Below are 11640 nucleotides of genomic sequence, written 5' to 3'. Positions count from 1 at the left end.
CAAAACTATGCCCTTAATTCAAGCACCTCCTTCCTTTAGGCCCAATGAAAAGAGGCCCCTGCAGTCACCAGGTGCCCTGGAGTATCACATCACCCATTGCTCTCACAGAATACTGTGTTCTTTTCTATTGCTTTGCTTTAAGTAAAGTTGCCTTGCTACCTTTACAGGTCTGTGTGAGCTGTTGAGTGTTACCACCAGAACAGGATTGTGGGCCACAATTCTAAGCCATTTGGCTGCTAATCCTAAACTAAGAGCCTATAAAGGATGTAACACAGCAATGTAGCCGAAGCAAGCGCATTTTCCTAAGATAGAGTAGGAACAAATCACTCACATTTTAGTACTGGGGCTCACACTTTTACCTCAAGATACTGCTCGGCTACTCAGTGGAAGAGCTCTAGAGGCTTGCACAGCACCAGCACCAATTCCCCACTACCCCTCCCCCAACTCAACACCACTGCCTCAAGCTCAGCCTTCCTTTTGAGTGTATTCTCAAGACTGGTGAGGTCCCAGCTGGAAGCTGCTGCTGACCCCGTGTGGAGGTCATCTAGCCTGTCTGTTTTGTGGTTGAACCTGTTTGTAGTTGAGTAGGGGAGCTTAGATAGCTAGATGTAGCTTTCTAGGTCAGGAGAAACCACTGTCTGAGGAGGAACTTGTGGGAGAGAGTAACATATATACAGAAAAGTAGTGTGTATCTTCTCGTTAAGTCCAAGAGGAGTCCAGCGGACTTCCTTTCTTGAGACAGGGTCCTTTAGCTCTGGCTGTCCTGGAACTCAGTATCTAGAGCAGGGTAACCTTGAACTCAGAGCTGCCTGTTAAGTGCTGGGTTTTAAAGGTGTGTGCACTATGGCTAGTGGACTTTCTTTTAAGTAAGGGTTTCCTGTAAAGCAGCTAGTTGGTCTCACTGAAAACTTGCTATGTTTTAAAGTGCTGAGGCGGGGAGGAGGTATGGGAGTGGGAGAAAGGGGATAATATTTGAAATATAAATACATAAAATATCCAATAAAAAAGACGTTAAAAATAAAAATGCTGAATACTTTAATTTACATTAAGTATTCAGAAACAATATATTCTAAGTCATTTTTTCCTTCTCTTGCCTTGCAGGAAGTGCTCAGATATTAAAACAAAGGCACAAACGATCACACATGCAAATAAAAAGAGGAAACAGTTGGATGGGAACTTCGAAATCACATGACTGGTGACTAAGTTAAATCTTCCTTACTGTTGAGTCGGATGATCTTCCTGGTGAGTTTAAAGTATCGGAGATATTAAATCATGTTGCCATTTTTTCTCTTTTCGACGCTGCTTTCTCCCATATTTACTGAATCTGAGAGGCAACAGTGGATCTGCAACTCCTCCGATGCAATTATTTCCTACAGTTACTGTGGTAAGTGGCCCAGCAACAAATAGCAGCGGAGCCAACTATTTTGAAAGTTTTTACTGACCCTGAAGCGGGAGGGCAAGCAGGAATGCCGCTCCAGCTGTGTTGCAGCTGCGGTCTGGGGTGGGGGTGGGGTGGGGTGGAGCAATGCCGATCACTTCCGGATGCGGATCTTCCTTCACCCCCGGTTGCCCCCAGATCTCTGAAGTGCTTTTACCTCTGTGGCTGTCTGGGGTTAAGCTCTCTCCACTCTGAGGCCAGTTTCAGGTTCGTCTGAGTTTTAGTAGAACTGTTTGCTTCCAGTCCCAGCCCGGACACAAACTGGTTCCTGCTGAGGAGGCTTCCTGGTGGGGTTTCAGCCCCAGCCTGTGGTCCTGTAGGGCTCTTGGAAGCATCTTTCTTCTTCATCAACCGTGTGACCATGAGCAAAGTGTTTAGACATTCTCTGCCTCCCCCCACACCCCCCCCTTTTTTTTTTTGCGAAATGAAAGTGATTCTAGAATTCACTGCATGAGTCACTTGACAAATGATTTTATTTGATTCTAAATAATGATTTTGGATTTATGCAGTAATTATTACTCTATATTGAAATCTGTTTTTAGTCTCTCTCTCTCTCTCTCTCTCTCTCTCTCTCTCTCTCTCTCTCTCTCTCTCTCTCGTTGGCCTGGAACTCACTACGTAAAGTAGGCTGGGCTGGAAATCAAAGAGATCTGCCTGTCTTTACCTCCTGGGATTAAAGGCATGCGTGCCATATGCAGTTTATTTTATTATTATTTTTTTCAGCCAGGGTATAAGTATATAGCATTGGCTGGTTGGGAACTCACAGAGATACATGTGCCTTTGCCTTTTGAGTTATGTGCTTTAATTTTTATTTATTTATTTATTTATTTATTTATTTATTTATTTATTTATTTATTTATTTATTTATTTGAGACAGAGCCTTATTCTGTAGCACAGGCTGCCTGGAACTGACTATATAGCCTACGCTGGCCTCAAACTCATGCTTCCTGTTGCCTCGACCTCCCTAGTGCTGGAGCTGCAGAGATTTTTCAGCTGAGCTAAACTCTGGTGCCATTGGATCATAGCTAATTGCCGCACTACAACGTCTCATCAAACGTTGGGATCAGAAGACGGCACAGGGCTTGAGAGTTGTTTCAGTTTCCTCTTTCTGTTGCTCACTTGGTTGGTTGTCCATTTTCTGCCCACTCTAGGAATGTGTGGATGGTTGGAAGGTGGTGCCTTCCAAAATGCCAGTTCTATGAAAAGCAATGGTCTGGAAGTGGAACAGGGAATTTATACACATACTTTGAGAACTCCTGCATTTTAAATTGGTTGTTTTGGGGGGACTTGTGAAATACTCTGACTAGGGCTAATACTCTCCATCTCTGAAGCATAAGGAGGGTCCTCAGTCTGCTTAGCTCTGTTGTCCTCTCCTTCTTGGCCCCTGCTTTGTATATATATATATATATATGTGTGTGTGTGTGTGTGTGTGTGTGTGTGTGTGTGTGTGTGTGTGTATGTGTGTGTGTGTGTGTGTGTATGTGTGTGTGTGTATGTGTGTGTGTATGTCTGTGTGTGTATGTCTGTGTGTGTGTATTGTGTGTGTGTGTGTCTGTGTGTGTGTCTGTGTGTGTGTATGTCTGTGTGTGTATGTGTGTGTGTATGTGTGTATGTGTGTGTGTGTATGTCTGTGTGTGTATGTCTGTGTGTGTGTATTGTGTGTGTGTGTGTCTGTGTGTGTGTCTGTGTGTGTGTATGTCTGTGTGTGTGTATGTGTGTGTATGTGTGTGTGTATATGTGTGTATGTGTGTGTGTATGTGTGTGTATGTGTGTGTATGTGTGTGTGCATGTGTGGATATTGTGTCTGTGTGTGCATGTGTGTATATTGTGTGTGTATGTGTGTGTTTGTGTAAGTGTGTGTGTGTATGTGTGTGTATGTGTGTGTGTATGTGTGTGTGTATGTGTGTGTATGTGTGTGTGTATGTGTGTGTATATTGTGTGTGTGTATGTGTGTGTGTATATGTGTGTGTATATGTGTGTGTGTATGTGTGTGTGCATGTGTGTGTGTGTGTGTGTGTGTGTGTGTGTGTGTGTGTTTGGGTGTATATATGTATATATGCTCATACCCTCAGAAGCCAGAAAGCCCTCCGATTCCCTGGAACTGCAATTATAGGCTTACTTTGAGCTGCCTGATGTGGGTGGTAGGAGTGGAATCTGGTCCTCTGCCAGTGCTCTTAACTACTGAGGCCCCTGTGTAGTCCCTAGCCTACCTCTTTAGGTACTACATGGTGATTATTATATGATTAATTAGTAATGCACAATAAGTATTATTCTACTTTACTCTTTTTTAAAAAAAAGAATTATTTTATGTATATAAGGACACTATAGTAGCCATGGCTGCTGGGAATTGAACTTCCGACCTCTGCAACAGCAGCCAGGGCTTTCAGCTGGTGAGCCATCTCTCCTGCCTTTGGCTTTACTCTTTTATTACACCTTAGCTGCCTTTCTTTAGGCCTAGGCAACTGTTACCTGGCTAGCCTGGCATTTTGTTACTCATATGCTGTTATTGTTGTTACTAGGCTGTTTAGTGTTCTTGGAAATCAGTCACAACTGGTTACAACTGTTTTGTATTATTAGCCACAATAAACCTGGACCAGAACCAACCACCCAGCAGCACTTCCTGTACCAGTGTTTAAGCTTTTCTAGTATTTGCCTTTTTAGGCTGCCCCTGGGATGGATCCTAACATGAGAGACACTGGCACCTATTTCCATTTTGAATAAGGATCCAATAAAGTTTAAGTTCTCAAGACCTCCCGGGACCTGATATATACTTGGCAGAAGGAGATGTGTATGTGGGTTACCGACATCCTGGTTGGCAAGTTAAGACATGAATGTTAGACAAGGCAATTCCCCTGCCACAGAATACCCCCAAGAAAGAGGAACAGGAAAAGTGTACAATAAAAACATCTTCCTAAGGAAATCCCACTGCATCCTGATTGATGGAACAGTGTGGCAGAGATGACTGTGGAGCTCAGCCCTATAGGCTCTTTACCACATGTTGCAGTAGGCTCCCAAGGCTGATCTATGGCCTTAATTGATCAGTCCTGAGTCATATGCTCAATAAACTGTTTCCATCTGACTGAAATCAGTGTTCATGTGGTTTGTGAGGTAACTCTTGGAGCCCAACATTTGTCATTGTTTGGTTGGTTATTTTTTGAGACAGATTCTCTCTATGTAGCCCTGGAATTTGGTATGTAGACTAGGCTTGCCTCAAACACACAGAGACCTGTCTGTCCCTGCCTCCTGAGTTCTGGGACAAGAGACACGGGATACCACACCTGGCATATATCTGGCTTCCTTTGTCTTTTGAAGAGACTTTCAGAGGTAGAACCTGACCCTTAACTCTGTAACATCGGGGGCTGGAGAGATGGCTCAGCAGTTAAGAGCACCGACTGCTCTTCCAGAGGTCCTGAGTTCAAATCCCAGCAACCACATGGTGGCTCACAACCATCTGTAAAGAGATCTGATGCCCTCTTCTGGTGTGTCTGTAGACAAGTACAGTGTACTTATATATTATAATAAATGAATAAATCTTAAAAAACAAAACAAAACTCTGTAACATCAATAAATCCTGTGGACCTTCCCCAGAGTCCCCTGACACCATGTTAGAAGAAATCAACAAGGGATCTCTACCCTATGACCCTGCATGTGGCCCTAACGGAGTGTTACCATCCCTCTGCATGGGAAAGCATTAATTTCTGTAGAATTAGTACTCTAGTGTTGGTGCTGATATCTAGATCAGTCCTGACTGTAAGGATGATTTCCAAAATGAAGACTAGAGAGTTCTTTAGGCAGCCATAGTTATTTTGGCTTGCTTTTACAAATCATTGGCTTGGGACCTTGGGGGACTTAAACGTGAAGCAATTGTTTTGAACTTACCTGGAATTCTGTTTTTTTTAAAAGATTTATTTATTTATTATATATAAGTACACTGTAGCTGTCTTCAGACACACCAGGAGAGGGCATCAGATCCCATTACAGATAGTTGTGAGCCACCATGTGGTTGCTGGGAATTGAACTCAGGACCTCTGGAAGAGCAGTCAGTGCTCTTAACCTCTGAATCATCTCTCCAGTACCCCGTCCTGCCTTTTTAAAAGACATTTATTTTATTTATATGAGTACATTGTGACTGTCAGACACACCAGAAAAGCATATCAGGTCCCATTACAGATGGTTGTGAGCCACCATGTGGTTGCTGGGATTTGAACTCAGGACGTCTGGAAGAGCAGTCAGTGCTCTTAACTGCTGAGCCATCTCTCCAGCCCCCTGTTGCTTGCTTTTTGAAGCACTGTAAGCCAAGCTGACCTAGAATTTACTTTGTAGTGCAGGCTAGCTCAAACTAGCATTAAAATTCATGGGGATTCTCCTAACTCAGGCCCTGGAATGCTAAGATTATAGCATATGTCACCACATCTGTCTTATACGGTAACCATTTAAGGTCCATCAAAATCCTACTTGGGTTCGGCACAGTGTTTCAGGCTTCTAATTCTAGCACACATTAGGTCTAGGTAGGAAGACTGTTGCAATTTTGAGGCCAGCCTGGTCTACATAGTGAGTGCTTAGGCCAACCTGGGCTAGAGAATAAGCTCTTGTGCCACAAAACAAAAATGAACAAATACATGGTTTGTCCTAAAGAAACTGACTGACTCACTTGAATTTGCTTACTTTTCACACATTAATTTATTTAGTGGTGCTGGGGCCTGCATTGTGCATGGCAAGGCATGCGTTTTCACATTGAGCTACATCCCTTACCCAACTTGAATTTATTTTGAATAGGCATCCACCATCTAGCAACATCTTCTACCCCAGATAGATAGATTATGTAATGCACACTCATCAGAATTCTAGGGCTGGTGAGATGGGAATTAATTATTGCTGGATCCCAGGAGAGCTGGAGGTGCTAAAAGACTATATCAGTTTCCATCTTTGCGCATGCTAAGCAGAGGGGAGAACCAGGAAATAGTGTCTACTACTGCCTTCCTTCTTCCCTGTGCAGCTAGACTGTGATATCCTATCACAGTGATAGACTGTGACAGTCCTCCAAGCTGTACAGCCTGGAGCTGGATTGGAAGGGTTAGGGCACTGGGCATGTAGGTGAACCAGACACTTGGGAAGTCACTTCCTAATAATACTCTGCTGTTGGGGTAAGGGACACTGAAGAGACAATGCCCTGAGTCTTTGTAGTGATACAGGTGAGTATAGTTTGTATGTTTACAGGTACTTTCTGGCTTTTTACACATGGAGTTTGTACTTGGGGGCATAAAACTAGGTCTTCATATTCAACTTATGCTGCAACTATCACTCTACTAGAGAGATATTTTTTAACAATCTTCAATTGTTCTCATTATACAACTTTAATAAAAGAACATCTTTTGGGCTGATATTCAGAATGCTATATCTTTGAAAGTTCTTTATATACTAACATTTTCTTTACTCCTTTTAGATCACATGAAAATCCCTATTTCAATTAGTTCTGAACCCTGTATAAGATTGAAGGGAACCAATGGATTTGTGCATGTTGAGTTCATTCCAAGTAAGTGCAAACTTTCATTTTTGTAGTCAACTATAAAGACTCTAGAAATTCAGAGTAATTCTATTCCAAATGTAGTTATGTTTGTTATCTATTGCTGTATTATAAGTTACTGCACTCTTAGTCTTAGGCCTAACACAGCACATATCTGTTGTCCTTGTGGAATGGCAGTCTGGGCGTGGCTTACCATGTCCAGGGTCCCCCATAAAGTTATGATCAAGATTGTGACCAGGTTGTAGAAGGAACTCTTCTCAGTTCACATGGTTGTCAGCAGTATTCAGTTTCTGGATCCCGGCTATTGGATACATGGCTTTATTACTTTAGCTGCTTGTTTCCTCGAAGCTGGCAAGGGTAATAAAATGAAAGAGTTATGTATTGAGCAAGGGAGGGGCACTGTCATTTTTGTTATATTCTACAACTCAATCATATGAACGGTTTTACAAGGATATAGGATAGAGATGGGAATAACTTGAGCCTGCTAATAATGGGTGGCCTTTGCCAACCATTAGCTATTTATCTGGTGAAAAATAATTGAGTTTCCATTGGAGAATCTGTATAGGAACAAGCCAGTATCTTTTTAAAATTATTTTTAATTTTTATTCCCCCCTCAACTTCCTCTCTCCCTCCCAGACCCTGTGTGCGTGTGCTCACACACATGTGCATGCTCATAGTGTGCTCATTTGAGTGTGAATGCCTGAGGAGGCCAGAAGATGGTCTTGGCTTTCTTGCAATTGGACTTACAGGTAGTTATAAGCTGCCTGGTGTGGGTTCTGGGAAGCCAACCCCAGTCTTCTTAAGAACAGCAAGCACTGTTACACACTGAATCATCTTTTACACACTCGTTACTCTTTCTTTTTTTCTTTTTTTTCTTTTTTTCGGAGCTGGGGACCGAACCCAGGGCCTTGTGTTTGCCAGGCAAGCGCTCTACCACTGAGCTAAATCCCCAACCCCACACTCTTTACTCTTTACTCTTAAAGATGACCTCTTTGGGGGATGTGGTCTTGCATGTATGTATGATACCCTCCATTCAATTTCTAGCATGAGAGGGAGGATCTTTCTAGAAAACATGTAGTGGTGATGGCATGAGAGAAGGCACTGTGTTTGCTTCATGTTCTGTCTTGTCTCCCTCTGTTTCATTACTTCTCAGCATGTGAAGGCCAATGTCGGGAGCTCTGTGAAAATACAAATGCTCACCCTCTCCCATTAGCTAGCCACTGCTGCTTGCTTCCTCTAAGCCCTGGGGCTCAGAGAATGAATTATTGTTTGTTTTTTATGGAGAGTGTTTCATTTTGTAGTGTCAGCAGTGCTGGCACTCAGTATGTAGATGGCCTCATACTCACAGATCAGCCTGCTCTACCTCCTGAGTGCTGGGTTTAAAGGCATGAACCACCACAGCTGGCTCCCAGGAAATGAATTCTAATCTTTAGCACTATGGTCTCCATCTTGGAGAATGTTTTATATTTTACAAAATACCATCATGTAAATAACAGGCTTTCATGAAAGACACATTTTTGTTATTTTACTTATGTGGACATGTATATATCTTTCTGTATGGTTGTCCTGTGTGTGGATGACTATGGAGGCCAGAGCATGTATATATCTCTCTGTGTGGTTGTCCTATGTGTGGATGACTATGGAGGCCAGAGCATAGCATTAGATTCTATGGAGCTGGAGTTACAGATAGGTGGGTGTGAGCTGCCCAATATGGATGCTGGGTACTGAACTTGGATCTTTAGAAGAGCACTCTTAACCACTGAGTTATCTCTCAAGCCCCTAATAACAATATTTTGTTATTGTTCTCCCTTTTCCTTCTGCTTTATGAGAATGGTGTCACTAGGTAGCCCAAATTACATAAATATTACTACATAGCCCAAATTAGCCTTGGACTTGTGGAAGTCTTCCTGTCTCTGCCTCCCAAGTCCTGGGTTATATGTCTATGCCCAGTATCATGTAGATAATTTAATGAAAAATTTCTTCTTCCTCAGATTGTAGACCTCTATTTTATAAGAAAAAAAAAAAAGCAGTTGAGAATTTGAGAATGAAGCTGAGTTGGTGGCACATGCCTTTAATCCCAGCTCTTGGCCAGAAGCAGGTAGACTTCTGTGAGTTCAAGACCTACTATAGACCTTGTCTATATAGTGAGTTTGAGGACAGCCAAAGCTACATAGTGAGACCCTGTCTCAGAGAGAGAGAGAGAGAGAGAGAGAGAGAGAGAGAGAGAGAGAGAGAGAGAGAGAAAATTTTACCAACTGACTGCTCGTCCAGAGGTCCTGAGTTCAATTCCTGGCGGCTCACAACCATCTGTAATGAGATCTGATGCCCTCTTCTGGTGTGTTTGAAGGCAACTACAATGTATTCATATGTGTAAAATAAACAATTCTTTTTAAAAAAATGATAAACAAGATTGGCTGTTAATTTCCTTGAATCTAATTGTAGAATATATATATATATATATTATATACTGGCCCTGTACTTGTTCAGTCAGGTTGTAGGACAACTGAAAAAAAAAATGGTAGTGGCAGTCCTAATGAGGGTAAGGAGAAGGGTCTAGAGGTTCTGTGAAGTAGTTAAGTCTTGGCTAATATATGAACCATCTGGTAAGATTCTGCCAGTTAATCAGAAAAGACAAATCTTGAGGGTAACATGAACAGGTGAAATGACATTCCAAAGCTTCTGTGGCTGCAGAGCAGAAGATGATTCAACTCTGCTTGTTCTGCTTTCTTGGCCAAGAGCAAAAGAAACAGTAGAAATTTACCTAGTTAAGGCTCTACAATTTCTCTTTTATTGTCTCCAGACTTTGGTGTGCCTCATCCTCAGCTGTTAGTAGATGATGATTTACACAGTGAGTGATCTCACTTTCAGATGGATCCTTTCCTTTTTTAAAAAAGTTGTATTTCCAGTCCCTGATGATGATGGTGGTGGTGGTGGTGGTGGTGGTGGTGGTGGTGGTGGTGGTGGTGGTGGTGGTGGTGGTGATGGTGATGGTAAGTCAGCATTCAGGGTTCTCCGAAAAAAGGAACTAAACAAATTAGACATTTTGGGGGTGGCATCGAGGGACAAATACTTGTGAGAGGAGATAGAGAAGACATGCAGAGGTTCAGATTGGAGTGCAGGTCTAATGCCTTTGAAAACCAAAAGGGGCCAACATGGAGCTCAGTTCTTGCAGTCACATGGAACAGAAACTGGAGGATTGTTTGAATTCACGAGCTTAAGGCTGGCCTGTACAATCTGGTGAGGCCATGTTTCAAACTCAAAAAGAATCATAAAAATCCACCCACCCACTTAACCTGCTAACCAACTGACTAAAAAAGAAAAGGAAAATGGAAGAGACTTAGGATGATCATCAATCCAAAATGTACCTGAGAGACACTGTCAGCTAAGTCAGTGAGGATTCTGCAGTATAAAGATTGTCTGTCATAAGTGTTTCAAGGCAGGGGCTGGAGATGTGGCAGAACAATTAAGAACACTTACTTCTCTTCAGTATAACAGAGTTCAGTTCCTAACACCTGTTTGGAACAGCCCACAGCCTCTTGTAACTCCAGCTCCAGGATATGATTTCCTCAGGTATCTGTGGGCACCTGCATGCACACATGAATACAAACACACAAACATACATACAAAGACTTAAAAATAAATCAATAAGGGCTGGAGAGATGACTCAGTGGTTAAACACATTAGCTACCCTTGCAGAGGATCTGGGATTGAGTCTCAGCATATATATGGTAACTAACAACTGTCTGCACCTCCCATTCTAGGAGATGAATGCCCTCTTTTGGCCTCTGAGGTACCAGATAGGCAAGTAGTTCACAAACATAGGAAAAGCAACAAAACATACAGAAAAATAAAATAAAATAATTTTATGCATATTCTTTTTAAAAAAACGATTTATTTATTTATTTATTTTATGTATGCGAGTACACTGTAGCTATCTTTAGAAACACCCTAGAAGAGGGCATCATATCCCATTACAGATGGTTATGAGCCACCATGTTGCTGGGAATTGAACTCAGAACCTCTGGAAGAGCAGTCAGTGCTCTTAACTGCTGAGTCATCTCTCCAGTCCCTAAAATAACTTTTTTAATTAAAAAAAAAAAAAAAGCACACATCAGGAGCTAGATGTGGTGGCTCACACTTTTAATCCCAGCACTTGGGAATCAGAGTGGGGGGAAGGGGATCTCTGAGAGTTTGAGGCCAGCCTGGTTTACATAAGAGTTCTAGGTCAGCCAGGGCTACATGGTGAGACCCTGTCTCAAAATCAGTCAGTCAGTCAGCCACTTAGAAACTTATAAGGACAGCCTGTGCCAAAGGCCTTGGGGGTGTTTGATCACTTCAGGGTAAGCTTGTCCAAGTGTAAAGCTGTAGTTGAGTGCTGAATAGATTTAAGGTTCTGCAGTGACGGGCAGTCTGTCAACTACCTCCTTACAACTATTTCTTTAGCAAGAAATTTGAGTGGTGAACCTTCACTGCTGCCACAAATATGTTAGTTATTCATTGCCATCTAATAATAAGCCATCTAATCCAGTAACAAAATAGTTATTTAGTCATTTTTAAAAAATGATATAGAAATTTTTATAATCTCTATAAAGTATGGATTCCATTCATAAAACCAGGCTCATTTTTATGGTTCTTTTTCTATGTAAATTTAATGAGAGCTATAATTATAAGCTTGAGT

The 11640-nt window shown here is 42.0% G+C and overlaps 1 protein-coding gene across 3 annotated transcripts in view; it reads left to right on the top strand.

The window, feature by feature from the left end:
• Positions 1-1197: 1197 nt before the first annotated feature.
• Ly96 (lymphocyte antigen 96) overlaps positions 1198-11640 on the top strand; it is a 29707-nt gene continuing 19264 nt past the window's right edge. The window contains exons 1-2 of one of the 3 annotated variants that reach the window (XM_087550344.1): positions 1198-1384; positions 6882-6971. In XM_087550344.1, the coding sequence (XP_087406470.1) occupies positions 1273-1384; positions 6882-6971 (202 nt within the window). In that variant the 5' untranslated portion in view covers positions 1198-1272. 3 annotated transcript variants of the gene reach the window in all.

This window comes from Rattus norvegicus, chromosome 5, assembly GCF_021556685.1.
Source record: "Rattus norvegicus strain SHRSP/BbbUtx chromosome 5, alternate assembly SHRSP_T2T, whole genome shotgun sequence".
Taxonomy (NCBI): Eukaryota; Metazoa; Chordata; class Mammalia; order Rodentia; family Muridae; genus Rattus; species Rattus norvegicus.
This window is presented reverse-complemented; position numbering and strand designations above follow the sequence as displayed.